At 37.3% G+C, this 24266-nt stretch overlaps 1 protein-coding gene across 5 annotated transcripts in view; it reads left to right on the top strand.

The window, feature by feature from the left end:
• The window catches only part of MTUS1 (microtubule associated scaffold protein 1), a 231479-nt gene that overhangs the window by 189724 nt on the left and 17489 nt on the right, over window positions 1-24266 (top strand). For all 5 annotated transcript variants that reach the window (XM_063458077.1, XM_063458076.1, XM_063458075.1 and 2 more), the window contains one exon: window positions 213-279. In XM_063458077.1, the coding sequence (XP_063314147.1) occupies window positions 213-279 (67 nt within the window). The remainder of the gene's footprint in view (window positions 1-212; window positions 280-24266) is intronic.

Here is a 24266-nt window from a genome sequence, read left to right as displayed (position 1 = left end):
GCCTCCAGCCACTGTAGGCTTGTTGTAATACTAATTGTCAGCTGGATGCCCCAAATGCCCACCACCTCTTGGCAGACTTGAAAAAATATAGTAGTTTTTCCAAAATAATTAATTACGTCCAACAGCCTGTTAAATATTTCCTCTACATTTTTATTTAATCAATGTTTGGTGGAGATAGAGTACAATAACAATTTTATTCTTTCTCCTTGCAGCGTGAAGATGCTCTCAAGAAACGCAAAGAACTCTCTCAGGAACTTCTCAACTTGCGTGGAGATTTAGGTGAGCGATCTCTGCTAAACTATGATATAAATATATATTTATATTTTCCTCTTGGGTTTTTTAAGGTCCTCTTGCTGTAAAGGAGTTAACATTTGTCGAAGTCTGTTTTGTTGGTAAATGGCTGTCCCCTGAGGGCTGTTTCCCATGGAAACCTCTAAGTTCTAAATTTCTCTGGAGCCTGTTAGATGACCCTGAGTTCATCAAATTCCTGGCAGCTATCTTACACAGGCTCTGCCTTCAGGAAAGGCCCCCACTGCATGCAAAGCAGGTTTTACCTCTCCAACTCTTCCCAAAACGCCAGACTCTTTCAGTCTTGTTTTGCTATTTTAAAGTTGTGCATCCCCCACTATCTAACTAACCTTCTATTCATAGCAGGAGTAGATAATGTGTTCCTAAACATTCAAGGTGATCACACACCGCTTTTGTCCACGTGGGCCCTTCTTTGATATCCTATTTGCTTTTGTGAATAGGTTACCTACACCTGTCATTTTACTGGATTTGAGTAGTAATTCCCTAGTCTGAGTAGGTTTGTATATCGGTGTGTAGGTGATACTTTAGCCTAAAGCAAATTCATTGGATTAGTTTCCACTATTTAAGGCGATTCATATTTTAAGCCAAAATATCAAATTTAGAAAGAAAAAGAAAAATCTGGCTCCGCTATAATAACCTAAAACCTGCAATCCCTTTGGGAGTTAATCACAGGAATGAGAGCTGGATAGCTGGTAATATATCTTAGAGCTGCTGGTGTAGATGACTATAAAATGATGTCATATAACTGTAGCTAGATTGATTGCTCTGTCTGCCTGTCAGGATTAGACATGCTATTGCATTGAGCTTCTCTCTATATTTTATACTTTTCAAATAAGCATGCAGAAAGGTATATACAGGGCATGGACGGTGTTGCCTGGGTGCTTTTAAGCCGTGCTTTCAAGCAGTCCTGGAAAGCACTGTGGAGTTATATCATGTCTTTATTAAATTACTTCTTACCCCTAGCATGTGACTGTTAATCATCTTGACTTTGCACAAAGCTTACTACAGTGATTTTTGGAACTGGTCTTCACTTTATGCCTCCTTTTGCTTTTAGTAACTATGGAGGAGGGGTACTTAGGTGTATGTATGTTCTAAATCAGTACTTTATGCATACAGGTAACCAACTATGGTGCTAATCAACCGCTATTTGCAATCCATCGGAATACACTGGAGAATAACTTAGAGCCTCAGACTGAAATGCTGTGCATGATCGTTGTTATTTTACAAACTGGGTACCTTTTCATTTACTGGGGAGTTCAGATTTTAGGACTTAACCACGAATAGCAGGAACCCTGTTTAACCCCTTAAGGACACATGACATGTGTGACATGTCATGATTCCCTTTTATTCCAGAAGTTTGGTCCTTAAGGGGTTAAAAAAAAAAAAACACAATTGTTTTTGTACCAATAAAATTATTTGGAATTGTTAATCAGATCTTTAGAATCCAGGTCCTTTAGTTATGTATACCATAATACAGTGATCTGCTGGTTCTCTGTAATGACAGGCTTAGCTGTCAACAAAAATCTATCATTTTCACCTTTTTAAAACCTCTGGTAACAACTGTTTTTAAGTGGCAGACGTTGGAAACTGTATAATTGGTATGATTACACAGATGCTGTGGCGACAAAGGTACGTCCTTGGCGTGTCTCTCATACTCCAGCTGTATTTGCAATTAAACTCCCACCAGCCTTAGGCAGTTACTGTCAGATTCAAAGTTCTGCAAAGCTCATCCAGTGCATTTTGGCTACTGATGGTGGGAGTTTCCGGGTCACTTTGTCTCCAGTCAGAAAACTGGAGAAAAATATAGATTTGTTATGGAAGTAGCGGTTTTTCAATATTGTACCTTGTTACATCACTATCGTGTCTTGTCTATGGTTTATATACTTTTAAAATATATGTAATACATAAACGGAAACTCCATACAGATCTTTACACCAACCAACTGAGCTGTATACTGTGTCCTTGCTTAGTACTGTGGTGGTGGGAGTGTTAAGAGGTCTGAAATGGAAAATTGTTATCATTTTATGGAGTGCCAGAGTTGTATTCAGCCCTTATATAGATGAGAGCAGGTCCACACTTCTTATCACACTAGTGTTATTTGTGTGTGGAGCCGCTAGCCTTGTAATGACCTTGTACCTTTTCATTTGTTCTTGGGAGTAGAGCAAAATAATCTGGTGTTTAATCATCGTCTGGAAGGCTTCTAATCACATGTGTAAACATAGCCTTGTCTCTGCAGAGTCTATGAAGTTATAATGTATTTATGTCTTCATATATCCCCATGTATTTGGTTCTTGTTGGAGTTAAAACATTTATGCACTATATTTGCATTATTTATCTTTTAAGGTCACATCTTAAATTGTTCTGTGGAATACTGAATTTTAAGTATCATAGATCTTTACTTTTTTTTTTTTTTTGGTAAGATATGTTTACTGCATAATGTATACAATATATTTTAAAGCTGATTAAACATAATTTTGTTAAGGATAGCAATCAGCTGACCTGCCTGAGCCGCTATTCATATTTCTGTGATGTCAACCCTAATTTTATTACCCACAAAATGTGATGACATTACATAAACATATACAGCAATTTAAATTTCATTTCATGTGACTAGCCTAATTTGGCAGGTATAGTAGACACTAATCTCATTCATATCCAGAGAAGGATTAAACATAAGGGGACCATAGATTGCCATCTATGGGGCCAGCGATTAGACAGGGGCTCTGGAACCATACATGTGGATAGACTAACACACCATCTCTTCTGTGGGAATCCCAAACTGGTGGCATTCCTAAGGCCCTGGGAGTTCTTAATCTTTGTAAAAGGAACACAATAGGATCAGAAACACAACATACCTGACCCCATAGACTTAAAACCTCCATTTATCCCCCTTGGTCTCTCCTTCCCTCTTAAAGCTAGTTAAAACTCACTTTATATCCAGTGCCGTGTGGGTCTGTTGGTGCTGGCTCCGCCTTAAACCGCCTCCTTGGTGGACATAATCAGAAATGATGATCTCAGCCAATCAAAATGCTTCCCACAGGAAAGCATATAAATGAAAGTCAAATCTGATTATCTCCGCAAAAGAGGCGGGTCAGGGGCAGAACTAAACGCCACCTTTGCCAATCAGCATCTCGTCATAGAGATGCACTGAATCAATGCATCTCTATGGGGAAAGTTCCATGCAGACTGTTGAGACATTGAACGTCAGTGCTGCACACTATGCAGCACTGCCCCTGGGTGTCCGTAGGCTGTAATGTAAATAATCCCCTTTCTCTGAAATGGCAGTGTTTACATGAAAAGGTCTGCAGGGACTGACTACAACTCACCAGAAATACATTAAGCTGTAGTTGTTCTGGTGACTATAGTGTCCCTGTAATCATTTTGCCAGCTTCTGTAGGGAAAGAGGCAATGCTCGGCACATTCACTGGTATCCATGATCAATTGAACTGGTTTTACCTGTGCAGTTAACTACCTGGATATGCCATTTGGCAAGAACTGTGTGGTAGTTGCTTGCTAATCTCAAGATGTTGAGCTGTAGGTGAGACAGGTAAAGCATATTTGTAATATTGGGACCTAGATTAGACTCAAAATTACTACCTGAGTTTTGAGTAGCTTTTTTTTATGTTTGTTTTTTTTACTAGAGTTCGAGCTTCTGTTGACCTGTGCCAAAGATTGCATCAGTGTTGAGAGAAAAAAATAGTTTCTTAGTAGAAACAGAACATGTGCGTATTACTTGTCTTAATGATTTGAGTAGCTAGCTCTTTTTCTTTAGAATCAATTATATTAAAAAATATTTGGGGTTATTCAATGTTTGTGTATTTTTATTTTCCTTTTTTATATATATATATATATATATATATATATATATATATATATATATATATATATATATATATAAAAACACCACCTGTAGCACATACATTGGTTTATGTACTGTTACAAGTTAGTTGCTTTTAGATATTAAACATTTTTCGGGCACAATTGTTTACGCTTACGCAGTTTAATTTAACCAGCTTATTGTTATTATTATTGGAAATTGCAAAATGAGAATGTAAAACGGCAACAAAAGTTGAGGTTGATACAAATAAAGAGATATATGTGAAATTTGAGATCACCAAAGCTTAGATATGTCTTTAAATTGCAAGGGCATAGTTATAGTTTATTAAAATCTAATTCCATCCCAATGACCTTATTGGAGCGGTGGTGCAGGTGGCACATGGTTATCCTTAGTAGGTTAGAAGAAAGGAGTATCTCATAAAGAAAATTAATTGATGTTTAACTGTAATTTCAATAAGGATGCGGCATTTGCGTACAGGGAATGTTGTGTTGGCAGATGCATTAGATTTCTGAGAGGGTTCAAAGAATATATGGCACCGAGTAACATTCCTAGTTCCAACACTTGAATGATTGATGAAATTTTGAATAATCTAATTTTTGTTGTGGACTTTGTGTGGTATCGTGTTTGCTGTTCCAGGTAGTATTTGTGGTTGTTTTTTTCCATGTATTGCTTTATGAAAGAACTGGCAAATATGCATCCTGATGGACAGTTTTAATCCATTCATTGTCTGGACCAGTTCTCTCTGACTTTTGTTTCTGTTTTATAAGTGTGCAGGGCCAAAACTACTACCAGTAATTCTTTTACATCTTACCACTCTGATTCCAGCAGATCTTTTCATTAAAGTACAGACTTTATTAATTGTTTTTCCATTCAGACTTGGAAATGAAAATGCCAATATTCTTAAATATCGGTTTGTGGATACTTTAACTTGGATACTGTTTGTATCTGCTATTTCTATATTTACAGCTTGGTTGTCTATTGTGCTTGTTGAGTTGTAAATTCTTCTGTCCCATCCTGCTCCGCATTTTTCCATTTGTAACTCTACATGTGTTTTGTGCATCTACTGAGATGTCTGTCTGTGTTGGTTATTTATTTTGTTGGCAGTGATCATCGCTCTAGTTTTCCCATTGGCAAGAACCTGAAACGGTTCTTTATTTTAAACACTTAAACGAATACACCTCTTTCTTATCTTCCATTCATGAAAGTGTTTAGGAGAACTGATAAGATTTTAAAGTACTCTGATAAAACATATCTGACATTCCGGGCTGACATTTATTAATGCATGTTTTTCCAAGGGTTTTGAAAAATAACTTTTATCAGTGCCAGTCTATTTTAGTAGTTTTAGATTTTTCTAGAGTGGTGGGAATAGTGTATGTTGTAATGCAAGTCCAAGTTTCTTCCATGGGGGAGAAATCCATTGTTTATCCACTATAAGATTTGGTTATTTTCTAGTTGTGCCAGACTGATCTGTCTCTTGTGGTTTTGTCCTAAAATTGTACAGGTGGTCCGCTATAAAGTATAACTAGCTGTTAGAACGTAAGATTACATTTTGCTAATACCTCCCAAATAAGCTGTTTAACCCCTTAAGGACACATGACATGTGTGACACGTCATGATCCCCTTTTATTCCAGAAGTTTGGTCCTTAAGGGGTTAAATGATTAAGCCTCGCACAGTTTCAGTTTCAGCCCAGAATTTTCATTTCAGTGCATCCCTACAAAGAATGCTCTTATCTAGAAGTAATTCATTACATTTAAAATTACTGAAGTAGGTAGATCTAGCCAGTGCACCATAATACATTTCATGCAACAAGGCAGGTCATTTTGGATGTCCTAATTAAAAGGATTTGTAGACTTTTCCTTTATAGCCTTCTTGTGTTTTTTTTTTTTTTTTTTAGGAGACTTGTTATACTTGTTTATTTCAATACTAAAGGCTTCATTTTGTCCTAATGAAAGCTGCAGTAAGACTAGATAAGTGTCTTTAAAATGCTGAAAAAAGCTTTAGAAAAAAATGATAGGCCAACTGAGGAATAGAGACGGGATTGCATTAATCCAAATAGAAGATCCATAGATTTGTAGATCCCCTCTTGTTTTTTCTGGCTCGGTGTAAAGTAACGCATCTATACTTAGAACATTATATGGAGTGTTAGATTGACAAAGTGAGCCAAAAAACCCAGCATGCTTAGAGTGCTCATTGCCGCCCATGGGTAGTGGGTAGTGAGTGTCAAGCTGAATGCCATGCCAAGTTCACGAACTTTCATTTCTCCTCGTATTACGAATGCACTTGCTAAATTTAGAAGATTAAGAATGACTGAAGAGGAGAGATTTTCCTGACTGCGTTGTTAGAACTGTATTTACAGTCTTGGTGTCCTCATTGAAAGTTTGGTTTGTCTAACCGCAGTGATATTGGAAAAAGCCATATCTGTTGTTGCAGCCAGTACATTACCTTAAAAGCATTAAATCTGACAAAGCTCATCTTTTATGTTCACACTAATGGAGATCTTGATGTTCTGCCTTGCCCAACAGCAATGCAGAACATATAATGAATTAATCTTATGATGGGCTTGTAGGACAGTGGACAATATGAACTCCTAGATTGACAAGACAATAGTTTGTTGCTCAATGATTACATTTCTAAGCATCAAAGTAGTTGTTATGATTATTAGTTATAGATTAACTCTCTCTTCTCAATTAAACATTTTCTATCCTTTAACGCATTCACGATCGAGCATCAAAGAGAAACCAACTGTTGTCATAGCGTCCCTAAAATGTGATTTAAACACATTCACAGAGAATTACCAAAAACAGTTCATTAAGTTTTGTATGTTCTGTTTCAGAATTGGTGAAATATACCTCCTTTAGCATATACAGTAAATGTTACAATGTAAGCTTTAGCCCGCTGTAGTGGATATAGTATCAGGAATTCCCTTGCACCATCCCATAATAAGATGTCAAACCGAGTCCGCATGGTTTGACAACTTACCAGGGTTCCATCGGAGTTCCGCACCACATTTCTTTCCCAGCACTGTAGTGCAGGGGTGCCCAAAAGGTAGATCCCTAGATGTTGTAGAACTACAACTCCCATGATGCTTTTGTTTTTAGAATCCCTTCACAATGACACAGCATCATGGAAGCTGTAGTTTTAAAACATGTGGGGATCTACCTTTTTGGGCACCCCTCCTATAGAGTAAAGCATGGCTGATGCAGGGCCAAGCTCTAAGATTTTCAGCCAAATAGTGTAGTCCTGCATGGTCTTGTTTGCTCTATAGGGCCATCCAGGTTTTCCTGTTGGAGATGACCGGATGTGGCCACAGCTCCTTGTAGAACCGAGGTAAGTTGTCAAATTCTGTTCAAATTTTTATATTTCTGTGGCACAGCCCCCCCAGTGGGCTCTTTGCACAATAATCACTAGAAATCTTGAGGTTGTTCAGTTACAGTCCTATTCACTCTCTGTACAGTGCAGATAACAGTGGTAAGGAGTTATTTTTGTCGGTTTTATTTTGTTGCTCTCATTCTGAATACAAAGTCATGTCAATGCATATGCAGGGTGGGTGAGAAGAGGACAGCCAAGCATAGATCTTAACAGTGCACTACTTTTCCAAGTCACATTTATTATTATTATTGCAATTTATATAGCGCCAACAGATTCCGTAGCGCTTTACAATATTAAGAAGGGGATTTAACTATAAATAGGACAATTACAAAAACACTTACAGGAACAATAGGTTGAAGAGGACCCTGCTCGATCGAGCTTACATTCTATAGGAGGTGGGGTGTAAAACACATTAGGACAGGAATTTGCAATCAAATAAGGTGGACTGCCCTTTAGGAGAGGGCAAGAGACAGGTATGTGAGGTATTGGTTAGTCTTGGAGGCCATAAGCTTTCCTAAAGAGATGGGTTTTAAGGCACTTCTTAAAAGATGCAAGACTAGGGGAGAGTCTGATGGCGGTAGGCAGGCTATTCCATAGGAAGGGAGCCACCCGCGAGAAGTCCTGCAAGCGCGAGTTGGCCATACGAGTGCGGACAACGGACAGGAGGTGGTCACGGGCAGAGCGGAGAGACCGAGAAGGGACATACCTATGGATCTGTGAGGAGATATAAGAGGGGCTAGAGTTGTTCAGTGCTTTATAGGTGTGAGTAAGTACCTTGAATTGACTCCTATAGCATACAGGAAGCCAATGTAAGGACTGGCAGAGGGGTGAGGTGTGAGAGAAACGGGGTGAGGTGTGAGAGAAACGACTAGAGAGGAAAATCAGTCTAGCAGCAGCATTCATTACGGACTGTAGGGGTGCAGTATGGCTTTTGGGAAGACCAATCAGGAGAGGGTTACAGTAATCCATGCGGGAAATTACTAGAGCATGGACAAGCTCCTTGGTAGTATCTGGTGCAAGAAAGGGGCGGATGCGGGCTATGTTTTTGAGATGAAATCTACAGGATTTGGCAACATGCTGGATGTGAGGCTCAAAGGTGAGACCAGAGTCAAGTATGACGCCAAGACAGCACGCTTGCAAGGATGGACTGATGTTGGTACCACAAACTTGAAGGGAGAGCGAAAGGAGGATCAGTATTAGGAGGAGGAAAGACACATGACACAAATTTAAATATCTCAGAACTTTTGGCTATGATGAAAGCTCTAAACCCAGTCATTTATGCTTAATTGAAAGTACATAGTATATTTCAACAATTTGAGTTTTTAAGCTGCATCACTTTGGCAGCAAGTGCAGTTTATTGTCTTGTGAAAATGCATGTAGCTTATTTTTAATTTTCTTCATAAATAGCCTATATTGTTCATGATATCCCAAAGTAGTAAAGATTGCATATTAAATTTGATGTAATGTGTGCATACACGGGAAGAAAATCCATTTACCATTCTCAATCTATCAAAATGCAGACCTTAAAGGAACATGACACATAGAACATGACACAGGAACTGACACATAGGTGGTTGCCAACACTTATCTTATTTCCAGTGTAGCTCTCAAGGGGTCTGCACTCACTGGCCCTGACTTTTGTCTGCCTCTTTGCCTTACATCAACAGAATTGATCATCTCAGCCAATCCAAAGCATTGGATTGGCTGAGATCGTCTAGTGCATTAAGCTGTAGTTTTTCTGGTGGCTATAATGTCCATTTAAAGTAAAACTTATCAAAAGTGTTACTTTACTGATACTGCACTAAAGGGGTATTTTTAAGTACCATATTGTCTTTAGCTTAAAGGACAACTTGTTTTCCTGGCACTATAGTATTAATAGGTCCCCCTCACCCTCATGGCCCTCCTCCCGCCGGGCTCTAGGGGGAGGAAGGGGTTAAACACTTACCTTTCTCCAGTGCCAGGCTCCCTCGGTGCTGGGGATTCTCCTCCCTTTTTCGACACCATCCGCCGAAGGCGCATGTGCGGCAAGAGCCGCACGCGTATCAATCAGTTCTATGGACGGCAGCATCTTCTCACTGTGAAAATCACAGTGAGAAGCGCGGAAGCTCCTTTAGCGGTTGTCAATGAGACAGCCACTAGAGGCTGCGTTAACCCTAATGTAAACACAGCAGTTTCTCTGAAACTGCTATGTTTACAGCTGCAGGGTTAACCCTAGATGGACCTGGCACCCAGACCACTTCATTGAGCTGAAGTGGTCTGGGTGCCTATAGTGGTCCTTTAATTAACCAATTTTGGTGTATAACTCATGCCCCTGTATTCTTACTGCTACATTTTCTGCCATTTAGTACTTAAATCACTTTTGTTTCTGTTTATGCAGACAAAGCCATACCACCCCTGACTGTGACAAAGCCTTTGAAAACAAAAAAACATTTTATTTTTTTATTTTATGTCAGTGCAGTGTGTTCACTTTAAGAGAGCAGGAGAAAAAAAACTTTTAATCACACATAGAAGGCTCTTGCAGGCTATTGATAGAGTAGGTGATAAGATTCTAAATTAAACAGACTGTGCAATCAATTGTGTTTAAACATTAGATCGCTCTTTAAAGGAAATGTGTAGGGAGACTGAAGGTCAAATGCAGGGAAAGTGTGACTAGGTCTGCATAAACAGTGATTTATCTTCTAGACGGCAGTGAGATTGCAGGGGCGTGATCTATACACCAAAACTGCTTATTTACTCGAACGTTGCCTTGCTGCTTATTGGATTCCTTTAAATGTAATGTTAGTGTCCATATTTAAGCTACAGTAGGGAAATAAACATCTAACCCTCTAGCTGTGATTTAAATCACTTTGCAAGCACTTTGACAAAATTTAGGTTCCAAACTGCCTTTATCTGACTTTCAAGATGCCAATGAGCTCCACATTCCGTTTTGGTTTTGATGTTCATTGAGTGCCTCTCTGCCCTGCATATCTTAACTCCATAAAGGAGCTTACAGGGGCAGATGAGGCTATGCTGCGCACCTGATGGACCCAAAGTAAGTTGTCCAAATGTTCTCAAAAAAGGCTATACTATGCATGAAGACAATCTGCCTTTTTTATGGACAATGTTGACATTAGCCAGCTCAGAACTCTTGTTCCAGGCTGGCTAATGATGCTGCTGATGGTGGACTTACACCTAGAGCAGAAAATGTAATAGCTCTCTATGCGTTTACAGACGCCAAGCACCATGATACTTCAAATCACATTTCATTTCCAAGCACATTATTATAGTATAGGTATCTTGGGTCGTCCATTAATGTGACATGAACAGGTACCAACATACAAAATGAACTAGGATGTAACTCTCGCTCCTCGCTTGTGCCAACCTTGGCTGTTCCAATCGCTGCACTGTGCACAAACCACTAAACTAAGTAAAATGGCAGGAGGTGCGTACTGTATGGCTACAGCAAACTGAGCAGTTGTAGTCCTCCTATGCGATAAACAAATTATTCCATAAACTCCTGTTAGAGATTTATGGGATATTAGTCTTTTTATGGAGGGGTTCCACGAACTACCAATGGTTCATATGAAACTGTAATGCTGTATATTTTTAATATCTCAGTTTGAATTCTTTTTTATGTATTATCTAGATTTAACTCTCTAGTTAGTGTGTTTTTTTTTTTATAGTGTGATTATCCAGAGCACTTTACAAATTAAGCCAAAAGAACATCAAGCTTGTCAAGCAAGCTTATGTACTGCAAAAAAAAAAGTGATTATTTTACCCCTATAGTTTTACCTTTTAAAAGGAATGATTTTATTTTCATTGTGAAAGGAATTTCTAACATTTTCTTGATGTAGCCAGTTACATTCCCCAGAGACCCCACAACAAAATTCCTCACTTATTAGAGGGAGGAATATAAACTAAATTCCACTGGCATTACTGCAACAAAATGGTTCAAATCCCAGTCTTATCTATACTTTTGAATCCTATGTACTCACAACTCTAATATTATTATATTTAGAAACATGTCAGGTGTGTAGTTTTGTCTCCCAGATGTGTCTATAGTAACAATCTTTGGATCACTACATTTTAGGTTTATCATATCTTTAAAAGAAGTGTCGAAATGCTCTCTTCAATACCCAGAATTGTGTATAAACGTTTTCTTTCTTGTAGTTTTAACAATAACATTTAGTCCATGAAGTCTGGCTCATCCTCATTTACACTCCAGGAATGATCACCAGTAGAGCTGTGGCAATCTAATCATGACCTGGTAACAGTCCAGGTTTTGCCAGTATCTCCATTGGAATATTAACAGAAATAAATACATCATGGACTACTGCTGAAAGTGAACGAATTTCACTTATCCTCCAGAAGCCACAAGCCACGCATTTAATGGAATAAATGGAAAATACACACATAATTTATTTGCATGCTTTCTTTGAAACTATATAGAATTTTAGATTGCAATACCAGCAGAAGTGGAATCAGCAGATACTACAAGCCCTCCTTCCCCAGATTCTGTGGCTGTTTAATCACAGACTTCTTAAGAAGCCTTTGCAAGCTCAGGTGCTCTGGGCAGTTCTTGAGTTTAGGTCCACAGAGTCAGAAAGTAGCGTGTCTGCTGTCTTGACAGCCAGGGAGGTGCTGATTTCTATTGAAATCTGCACTTTTATAAAATGAAAAAATACACACCCTTACAACTTACCTGAAGTGCTTTGTTTTAAAGTTTTCATTTAAACGGTACTCAAAGCACACGCTACATTGTATTGAATATGGTGCAAGGCGGATCCTTGTCCATATATTATTGTTACATCATTGTTTAAAACGGCAAAATCTTCAAAAATGGCCGAAGCTGTAAGTTTGCCTCTGCTTTGTGTTGAGTACTTTATCCATTGCTTTGTCCGAACAGAAGAATGCAGAACAACTCCCAGTACTCCTCCTCCATGTAATCTTGGTTTGTGCCATCTGGTGCATAGCTAAAAGGTAGCTGTCTTGATTACACAAATACTGTTGCAGTTCTACAGATTGAGTTCTGAACTATTTTTGAATTGCTTGCCCCTTTTTTCTTTGTCAAAGGGGGTATATATATATATATATATATTCCTTCTTTTAACATATTAATATATGTACATTGTACCCACCTCTCCTGCCTGACTCTGAGAGTTAGTGATGGAACTGCTGCAGGAGGCTGAGCTATTATAAGATTAGTCGTCTTACATAGGTTATCATATAAGGGATTCTCATGTCCTTATATTCCACATATCTGCAGTAATATGAAACGTTTCTGTAGTTGTAAGTCTTGACGCACTGCATGATATCACAGGGCATTTCCCTTGCCATGCAAGTTTTTGAACAACTTACAAACACCGGCTTTCTGTGAGAGGTTTTAAAAAACTAGAACAGACTGATTTTTATTTATTTTTTCACCACCAAAATCACAAAAAGATATGCTCCCAATGAAAACATGCAAGCATTTTTCACTCATCTATTCATTGGGGTATATTGCAAAAGCTACAGTACAGTTCCCTAAACAAACTATTTTCTTCATGGGAAATAAAATAAATCGGAGGCTTCTTATTGAGAATGAGGTGTGCTGAATACACTGGTGTTTTTTGCAAAATGTACAGATTGTGAGGGGGCCACTATCTATTCCTCCCTAGTATAACATTCACAAAGCTAAGTGCTACTACAGAGATAAACTAGAATTTTCAGTAGTCTCTTGCCCAAAGTTCCTCAAACATGCAACTGTTGCTCTTCAATACTTATCAGGCCTAATAAATGTATGTTTATGCCTGAAACTGCCCCCCCCCCCCCCCCTTTTCTCTTTCTTGTTTTAATTTAAACAGGAAAAAAAAAATTACTTGATCCTTAAACATTGTGATTAAAGTAACACTATAGCATTAGGAATGCAAACATGTATCCCTAATCCTTTTATATATATATATATATATATATATATATATATATATATATATATATATAAAAATATCTTCCATGAGGCAAACAAGGTATCTGCCTTGGGCGGCAAAAAAGTGTGTCAAATCAGGGAGTGTGTGTCTGTCATTGTTTGTCAGTGTATATGAGAGTGTGTGTCTGTCAATGAGTGGATGCGTCTGTCAGTGAGTGAGCGCCCATCAGTCAAAGTGTAGCCGTGACAGGAAGGGGTGAGGAAAATTTAAATTGGTGCGGGGGGAGGGGAGACCATCCTGCCTAGTGCAGCACAAATCCTAAATACACCACTGGGTGTGTTACCCCTGCAATTTTTACACTGCCTACTAAAAGTCAGTGTTTTACAATGCAGAGTTGTCTTAAAGGACCACTATAGCGCCAGGAAAACATACTCGTTTTCCTGGCACTATAGTGCCCTGAGGGTGCCCCCACCCTCGGGGTCCCCCTCCCCTCCGGGCTGGATGGAGAGGAATGGGTTAAACTTACCTCTTTCTCCAGCGCCGGGCGGGGAGCTCTCCTCCTCCTCTTCGGCTGAATGCGCATCTGCGCGCATTGAGCCAGTCTCATAGGAAAGCATTATCAATGCTTTCCTATGGACGCTGGCGTCTTCTCACTGTGATTTTCACAGTGAGAAGCACGCAAGCTCTCTAGCGGCTGTCAATGAGACAGCCACTAGAGGCTGGATTAACCCAAATATAAAGATAGCAGTTTCTCTGAAACTGCTATGTTTATAGAAAAAAGGGTTAACCCTAGCTGGACCTGGCACCCAGACCACTTCATTAAGCTGAAGTGGTCTGGGTGCCTATAGTGGTCCTTTAAGGGCCCCTGAACCTACACCATGGTCTGGGTGTCTTTAGTTGGGCCTTTACCATTGCCAAAAATATATATTTAGCTATTGTTTTTTGTTTTTGATTTTCCCCTTGTATAAAGTAACAATTGGTTGAAATGAAGCTATAAATTTTGTTTATAAAATAAACAAATGGTGACAAATAATGTTGTTTAATCTTTAACCCCTTAAGGACGTGTGACATGTCATGATTCCCTTTTATTCCAGGAGTTTGATCCTTAAGGGGTTAAGCTGCCTGGATCAATGAGTGGTTAAGTAGCCTTTTAAGTAGTATTTCGCCCTATTGTGGCTTCATAGGATTGTAGTAAGTGGAGCACTTTTGCTTGAATCATTGTGTGACAAATGGATAAATTTCTAATGTGGATTAATTGACTAACAAGCTAATTACAAAGACATCTTACTAAAGTCTGTTTTCTGGTTATTGTCAGACCAGCTCTGGCAAACGCACATAATCACATCAAAATGTCTTCTAAGGATAAAAGGCCATTAGTACAATGTGTCCGTGTGTATACGTGGTTTTAACCCAGTTCCTGTATTTATCTGGAAGTTTAAGGAAGGTTTTATTGTTTTCTGGACCTTTTCATGTGTTGTCAACTGGTACATTAGGAAAATAAAAAATAAAATGCAATACAGCATTGTCCTGACGTTCAAATTGATAGGGAGAGACAGCACAATTGTATGGGTTTGAGTGGGGGAGTGGACAGATGCAGGGCTGCTTGAGAAATTTTAGGGAACATACTAAACAATTTATGGAACTAAATTCTAATTTAGAACCAGAACAATGTATCTTATTTACAGTTTTATTGTAGTTTAAATAACAATTACCGTATTATTGCTGTGGAGCTCTGTTATACACTCAGACACACCAACAATATGGAGCTCCTAGAAAATAGGGATTTGGGCCCTAAAATAAGGACTGCCCTCCCTAAATAAGGACACCTGGAAAGTATGACAGATTAGCATAACAGGTGAATAGAATTTTGCTTACTTTCTATATCTTACTTTGTGGCAGAAATGGTTGGTTTGGACAATTTTATTACATGTGATAATTATGTCTACACATTCTGGTTTTGAATTTGCCAATAAATATGCAAATTCAAGTGGAATGTCAAAATTTCTGCATCTTTTTGGATGAGATTTTTATTTCACATTATTATAAATGCAAAACTTTGAATTAAAATACATGATCTGAGGAAGTCCTTGTGCCTGACTACTGCTCTGCTTTTGTAACCATTCCGTAGCTTTATTTTATTTATTTATTTATTTATTTATTTTAGAATATTTGCCAAATGATTCTTCAGTCTATTTTATGACTGTATCTAATCATTTCAATAAACGTTTTTTATTCCGAGGGAGCTCTGATTGATGACATTGAGATCAACATTGGTAGCAATCCCAATTAATATACAATTCTCTTAAAATGCCTATTTTAATTGGATATTTATTCAGTTCAGCACATCAAGCTAATTGTCATGGTTTTGTGAGGTCGTGACCTGTAAAGGTTCTGTCATTATGTAATGGATGACTAGATGATTCATACTGCTGTGTAACGCTAACCAGATCACTTTATGTAACTGGCTGAACAGACTGCCATGACTGCTCCAAAACATGACACCATTCTCTCTGCTGCTTTCACCTTTATCACCTCAGATAAATTAGTCTTTTAACCCCTTAAGGACCAAACTTCTGGAATAAAAGGGAATCATGACGTGTCAGACATGTCATGTGTCCTTAAGGGGTTTAAGCAAACAGTGAATTGTTCTAGTGAATTGAGAACTGAATTACAATGGGCTAAAATAGGTATACATCCGTTGTTATTGCTTAATATTGCACTTGGTAAATAAACGACACAACTGTCCTTTGGTCACTTTTTATAGCGAAGAGTACTGTGTATCCCATTTGGCTAATTTTCCGCATAAAAATGAACTTGCAATCTGTTACACTATGAGCATGAAAGGCAAATGATTTTTTTTTTTTTTTTTTAGGATATAAAAGGTGATATTATTTAGAACAGCAGGAAGTGTCCTTACTAGTACAGATAAATAGGGTTTGTAATAGCACTGCCTACTGATTATAACAATATATCATGTAATGGCTAGTTAATGCAGGAATAGATCCAGTTTAAAATGTTATAGTTAATATTCCCTCCCTCTTGCTTATTCATCAAAACACCATTTTACTTGACATCCGCTTAAAGTATGCGCACTGATGAGTGAAGGCAGATCTGCTAAATTAATTCTGTAGTTACATTGTATTAGAATTCCCCTTATCAAGTTTTCTAACTGACATTATTTAACCCATTAAGGACCAAACTTCTGGAATAAAAGGGAATCATGACATGTCACACATGCTATGTGTCCTTAAGGGGTTAAGGTTCTACTGGCACTTGCTGTGACTTGTTTAATTGGGTAGATCTTCACACGTAGAGTGAATGTTTCTAGCAATAGACCTGGCTGCAAATGCACATTTCAAGTTCCAAGCTCTAAGCTAGCAGACGCCAAACACATTTACTGAGCTGTTGACATGGCTTTCTTATGAAGCTTGCTTTCATTGTATGAAACTAGATCCTGGGTACATTGATTAGCGTGAACTGTCACACTCAAAGCACCTGTTATTAAGGAAAGTGACCTAAAGATGATTCTCACTCACCTTGTAAGGTCCCCAAAGCCTTTTTTTTTTCTTTATAATAAAAATTAGCTTAAACCCTATAGAATGGCTAAAGTTCCAGGAAAACAAAATTATCTTGTTTGCACTGTGAAAGGTAGAATAGAATGTTATAGTGTTTGCATGGTGAAAGGTAGAATAGAATGTTATAGTGTTTGCATGGTGAAAGGTAGAATAGAATGTTATAGTGTTTGCACTGTGAAAGGTAGAATAGAATGTTATAGTGTTTGCATGGTGAAAGGTAGAATAGAATGTTATAGTGTTTGCACTGTGAAAGGTAGAATAGAATGTTATAGTGTTTGCACGGTGAAAGGTAGAATAGAATGTTATAGTGTTTGCACTGTGACAGGTAGAATAGAATGTTAGTGTTTGCACTGTGAAAGGTAGAATAGAATGTTATAGTGTTTGCATGGTGAAAGGTAGAATAGAATGTTATAGCGTTTGCATGGTGAAAGGTAGAATAGAATGTTATAGTGTTTGCATGGTGAAAGGTAGAATAGAATGTTATAGTGTTTGCATGGTGAAAGGTAGAATAGAATGTTATAGCGTTTGCATGGTGAAAGGTAGAATAGAATGTTATAGTGTTTGCACTGTGAAAGGTAGAATAGAATGTTATAGTGTTTGCACGGTGAAAGGTAGAATAGAATGTTATAGTGTTTGCACTGTGAAAGGTAGAATAGAATGTTAGTGTTTCCATGGTGAAAGGTAGAATAGAATGTTATAGTGTTTGCACTGTGAATGGTAGAATAGAATGTTTATAGTGTTTGCACTGTGAAAGGTAGAATAGCATGTTATAGTGTTTGCACTGTGACAGGTAGAATAGAATGTTATAGTGTTTGCACTGTGACAGGTAGAATAGAATGTTATAGTGTTTGCACGGTGAAAGGTAGAATAGAATGTTATAGTGTTTGCACTGTGAAAGGTAGAATAGAATGTTAGTGTTTCCATGGTGAAAGGTAGAATAGAATGTTATAGTGTTTGCATGGTGAAAGGTAGAATAGAATGTTATAGTGTTTGCACTGTGAAAGGTAGAATAGAATGTTATAGTGTTTGCACTGTGAAAGGTAGAATAGAATGTTAGTGTTTGCACGGGGAAAGGTAGAATAGAATGTTATAGTGTTTGCACGGTGAAAGGTAGAATAGAATGTTATAGTGTTTGCATGGTGAAAGGTAGAATAGAATGTTAGTGTTTCCATGGTGAAAGGTAGAATAGAATGTTATAGTGTTTGCATGGTGAAAGGTAGAATAGAATGTTATAGTGTTTGCACTGTGAAAGGTAGAATAGAATGTTATAGTGTTTGCACGGTGAAAGGTAGAATAGAATGTTATAGTGTTTGCACAGTGAAAGGTAGAATAGAATGTTATAGTGTTTGCACGGTGAAAGGTAGAATAGAATGTTATAGTGTTTGCACGGTGAAAGGTAGAATAGAATTTTATAGTGTTTGCACTGTGAAAGGTAGAATAGAATGTTATAGTGTTTGCACTGTGACAGGTAGAATAGAATGTTATAGTGTTTGCACTGTGACAGGTAGAATAGAATGTTATAGTGTTTGCATGGTGAAAGGTAGAATAGAATGTTAGTGTTTGCACGGTGAAAGGTAGAATAGAATGTTATAGTGTTTGCATGGTGAAAGGTAGAATAGAATGTTAGTGTTTCCATGGTGAAAGGTAGAATAGAATGTTAGTGTTTCCATGGTGAAAGGTAGAATAGAATGTTATAGTGTTTGCATGGTGAAAGGTAGAATAGAATGTTATAGTGTTTGCACGGTGAAAGGTAGAATAGAATGTTATAGTGTTTGCATGGTGAAAGGTAGAATAGAATGTTATAGTGTTTCCATGGTGAAAGGTAGAATAGAATGTTAGTGTTTCCATGGTGAAAGGTAGAATAGAATGTTATAGTGTTTGCATGGTGAAAGGTAGAATAGAATGTTATAGTGTTTGCACAGTGAAAGGTAGAATAGAATGTTATAGTGTTTGCACGGTGAAAGGTAGAATAGAATGTTATAGTGTTTGCACAGTGAAAGGTAGAATAGAATGTTATAGTGTTTGCACGGTGAAAGGTAGAATAGAATGTTATAGTGTTTGCACAGTGAAAGGTAGAATAGAATGTTATAGTGTTTGCACGGTGAAAGGTAGAATAGAATGTTATAGTGTTTGCACGGTGAAAGGTAGAATAGAATTTTATAGTGTTTGCACGGTGAAAGGTAGAATAGAATGTTATAGTGTTTGCACTGTGAAAGGTAGAATAGAATGTTAGTGTTTGCACGGTGAAAGGTAGAATAGAATGTTATAGTGTTTGCACGGTGAAAGGTAGAATAGAATGTTATAGTGTTTGCATGGTGAAAGGTAGAATAGAATGTTATAGTGTTTGCATGGTGAAAGGTAGAATAGAATGTTAGTGTTTCCATGGTGAAAGGTAGAATAGAATGTTATAGTGTTTGCATGGTGAAAGGTAGAATAGAATGTTATAGTGTTTGCACTGTGAAAGGTAGAATAGAATGTTATAGTGTTTGCACGGTGAAAGGTAGAATAGAATGTTATAGTGTTTGCACAGTGAAAGGTAGAATAGAATGTTATAGTGTTTGCACGGTGAAAGGTAGAATAGAATGTTATAGTGTTTGCACGGTGAAAGGTAGAATAGAATTTTATAGTGTTTGCACTGTGAAAGGTAGAATAGAATGTTATAGTGTTTGCACTGTGACAGGTAGAATAGAATGTTATAGTGTTTGCACTGTGACAGGTAGAATAGAATGTTATAGTGTTTGCATGGTGAAAGGTAGAATAGAATGTTAGTGTTTGCACGGTGAAAGGTAGAATAGAATGTTATAGTGTTTGCACTGTGAAAGGTAGAATAGAATGTTAGTGTTTCCATGGTGAAAGGTAGAATAGAATGTTATAGTGTTTGCATGTTGAAAGGTAGAATAGAATGTTAGTGTTTGCACGGTGAAAGGTAGAATAGAATGTTATAGTGTTTGCACGGTGAAAGGTAGAATAGAATGTTATAGTGTTTGCACGGTGAAAGGTAGAATAGAATGTTATAGTGTTTGCATGGTGAAAGGTAGAATAGAATGTTAGTGTTTGCACGGTGAAAGGTAGAATAGAATGTTATAGTGTTTGCACGGTGAAAGGTAGAATAGAATGTTATAGTGTTTGCACGGTGAAAGGTAGAATAGAATGTTATAGTGTTTGCATGGTGAAAGGTAGAATAGAATGTTATAGTGTTTGCACTGTGAAAGGTAGAATAGAATGTTATAGTGTTTGCACGGTGAAAGGTAGAATAGAATGTTATAGTGTTTGCACGGTGAAAGGTAGAATAGAATGTTATAGTGTTTGCACAGTGAAAGGTAGAATAGAATGTTATAGTGTTTGCACGGTGAAAGGTAGAATAGAATGTTGGTGTTTGCACGGTGAAAGGTAGAATAGAATGTTAGTGTTTGCACGGTGAAAGGTAGAATAGAATGTTAGTGTTTCCATGGTGAAAGGTAGAATAGAATGTTATAGTGTTTGCATGGTGAAAGGTAGAATAGAATGTTATAGTGTTTGCACGGTGAAAGGTAGAATAGAATGTTAGTGTTTCCATGGTGAAAGGTAGAATAGAATGTTATAGTGTTTCCATGGTGAAAGGTAGAATAGAATGTTGGTGTTTGCACGGTGAAAGGTAGAATAGAATGTTAGTGTTTGCACGGTGAAAGGTAGAATAGAATGTTAGTGTTTCCATGGTGAAAGGTAGAATAGAATGTTATAGTGTTTGCATGGTGAAAGGTAGAATAGAATGTTATAGTGTTTGCACGGTGAAAGGTAGAATAGAATGTTAGTGTTTCCATGGTGAAAGGTAGAATAGAATGTTATAGTGTTTGCATGGTGAAAGGTAGAATAGAATGTTATAGTGTTTGCACTGTGAAAGGTAGAATAGAATGTTATAGTGTTTGCACTGTGAAAGGTAGAATAGAATGTTAGTGTTTGCACGGTGAAAGGTAGAATAGAATGTTATAGTGTTTGCACGGTGAAAGGTAGAATAGAATGTTATAGTGTTTGCATGGTGAAAGGTAGAATAGAATGTTAGTGTTTGCATGGTGAAAGGTAGAATAGAATGTTATAGTGTTTGCATGGTGAAAGGTAGAATAGAATGTTATAGTGTTTGCACTGTGAAAGGTAGAATAGAATGTTATAGTGTTTGCACGGTGAAAGGTCGAATAGAATGTTATAGTGTTTGCACAGTGAAAGGTAGAATAGAATGTTATAGTGTTTGCACGGTGAAAGGTAGAATAGAATGTTATAGTGTTTGCACGGTGAAAGGTAGAATAGAATTTTATAGTGTTTGCACTGTGAAAGGTAGAATAGAATGTTATAGTGTTTGCACTGTGACAGGTAGAATAGAATGTTATAGTGTTTGCACTGTGACAGGTAGAATAGAATGTTATAGTGTTTGCATGGTGAAAGGTAGAATAGAATGTTAGTGTTTGCACGGTGAAAGGTAGAATAGAATGTTAGTGTTTCCATGGTGAAAGGTAGAATAGAATGTTATAGTGTTTGCATGGTGAAAGGTAGAATAGAATGTTAGTGTTTGCACGGTGAAAGGTAGAATAGAATGTTATAGTGTTTGCACGGTGAAAGGTAGAATAGAATGTTATAGTGTTTGCATGGTGAAAGGTAGAATAGAATGTTAGTGTTTCCATGGTGAAAGGTAGAATAGAATGTTATAGTGTTTGCATGGTGAAAGGTAGAATAGAATGTTATAGTGTTTGCACTGTGAAAGGTAGAATAGAATGTTATAGTGTTTGCACGGTGAAAGGTAGAATAGAATGTTATAGTGTTTGCACGGTGAAAGGTAGAATAGAATGTTATAGTGTTTGCACAGTGAAAGGTAGAATAGAATGTTATAGTGTTTGCACGGTGAAAGGTAGAATAGAATGTTATAGTGTTTGCATGGTGAAAGGTAGAATAGAATTTTATAGTGTTTGCACGGTGAAAGGTAGAATAGAATGTTATAGTGTTTGCACTGTGAAAGGTAGAATAGAATGTTAGTGTTTGCACGGTGAAAGGTAGAATAGAATGTTATAGTGTTTGCACGGTGAAAGGTAGAATAGAATGTTATAGTGTTTGCATGGTGAAAGGTAGAATAGAATGTTATAGTGTTTGCATGGTGAAAGGTAGAATAGAATGTTAGTGTTTCCATGGTGAAAGGTAGAATAGAATGTTATAGTGTTTGCATGGTGAAAGGTAGAATAGAATGTTATAGTGTTTGCACTGTGAAAGGTAGAATAGAATGTTATAGTGTTTGCACTGTGACAGGTAGAATAGAATGTTATAGTGTTTGCACTGTGACAGGTAGAATAGAATGTTATAGTGTTTGCACGGTGAAAGGTAGAATAGAATGTTATAGTGTTTGCACTGTGAAAGGTAGAATAGAATGTTAGTGTTTCCATGGTGAAAGGTAGAATAGAATGTTATAGTGTTTGCATGGTGAAAGGTAGAATAGAATGTTATAGTGTTTGCACTGTGAAAGGTAGAATAGAATGTTATAGTGTTTGCACTGTGAAAGGTAGAATAGAATGTTAGTGTTTGCACGGGGAAAGGTAGAATAGAATGTTATAGTGTTTGCACGGTGAAAGGTAGAATAGAATGTTATAGTGTTTGCATGGTGAAAGGTAGAATAGAATGTTAGTGTTTCCATGGTGAAAGGTAGAATAGAATGTTATAGTGTTTGCATGGTGAAAGGTAGAATAGAATGTTATAGTGTTTGCACTGTGAAAGGTAGAATAGAATGTTATAGTGTTTGCACAGTGAAAGGTAGAATAGAATGTTATAGTGTTTGCACGGTGAAAGGTAGAATAGAATGTTATAGTGTTTGCACGGTGAAAGGTAGAATAGAATTTTATAGTGTTTGCACTGTGAAAGGTAGAATAGAATGTTATAGTGTTTGCACTGTGACAGGTAGAATAGAATGTTAGTGTTTGCACGGTGAAAGGTAGAATAGAATGTTATAGTGTTTGCATGGTGAAAGGTAGAATAGAATGTTAGTGTTTCCATGGTGAAAGGTAGAATAGAATGTTAGTGTTTCCATGGTGAAAGGTAGAATAGAATGTTATAGTGTTTGCATGGTGAAAGGTAGAATAGAATGTTATAGTGTTTGCACGGTGAAAGGTAGAATAGAATGTTATAGTGTTTGCACAGTGAAAGGTAGAATAGAATGTTATAGTGTTTGCACGGTGAAAGGTAGAATAGAATGTTATAGTGTTTGCACAGTGAAAGGTAGAATAGAATGTTATAGTGTTTGCACGGTGAAAGGTAGAATAGAATGTTATAGTGTTTGCACGGTGAAAGGTAGAATAGAATTTTATAGTGTTTGCACGGTGAAAGGTAGAATAGAATGTTATAGTGTTTGCACTGTGAAAGGTAGAATAGAATGTTAGTGTTTGCACGGTGAAAGGTAGAATAGAATGTTATAGTGTTTGCACGGTGAAAGGTAGAATAGAATGTTATAGTGTTTGCATGGTGAAAGGTAGAATAGAATGTTATAGTGTTTGCATGGTGAAAGGTAGAATAGAATGTTAGTGTTTCCATGGTGAAAGGTAGAATAGAATGTTATAGTGTTTGCATGGTGAAAGGTAGAATAGAATGTTATAGTGTTTGCACTGTGAAAGGTAGAATAGAATGTTATAGTGTTTGCACGGTGAAAGGTAGAATAGAATGTTATAGTGTTTGCACAGTGAAAGGTAGAATAGAATGTTATAGTGTTTGCACGGTGAAAGGTAGAATAGAATGTTATAGTGTTTGCACGGTGAAAGGTAGAATAGAATTTTATAGTGTTTGCACTGTGAAAGGTAGAATAGAATGTTATAGTGTTTGCACTGTGACAGGTAGAATAGAATGTTATAGTGTTTGCATGGTGAAAGGTAGAATAGAATGTTAGTGTTTGCACGGTGAAAGGTAGAATAGAATGTTATAGTGTTTGCACTGTGAAAGGTAGAATAGAATGTTAGTGTTTCCATGGTGAAAGGTAGAATAGAATGTTATAGTGTTTGCATGTTGAAAGGTAGAATAGAATGTTAGTGTTTGCACGGTGAAAGGTAGAATAGAATGTTATAGTGTTTGCACGGTGAAAGGTAGAATAGAATGTTATAGTGTTTGCACGGTGAAAGGTAGAATAGAATGTTATAGTGTTTGCATGGTGAAAGGTAGAATAGAATGTTAGTGTTTGCACGGTGAAAGGTAGAATAGAATGTTATAGTGTTTGCACGGTGAAAGGTAGAATAGAATGTTATAGTGTTTGCATGGTGAAAGGTAGAATAGAATGTTATAGTGTTTGCACT

The sequence above is a fragment of the Pelobates fuscus genome, chromosome 6 (assembly GCF_036172605.1).
Source record: "Pelobates fuscus isolate aPelFus1 chromosome 6, aPelFus1.pri, whole genome shotgun sequence".
Taxonomy (NCBI): Eukaryota; Metazoa; Chordata; class Amphibia; order Anura; family Pelobatidae; genus Pelobates; species Pelobates fuscus.
The sequence above is the reverse complement of the archived record's forward strand: the minus strand, read 5'-3'. Positions and strand labels throughout refer to the sequence as shown.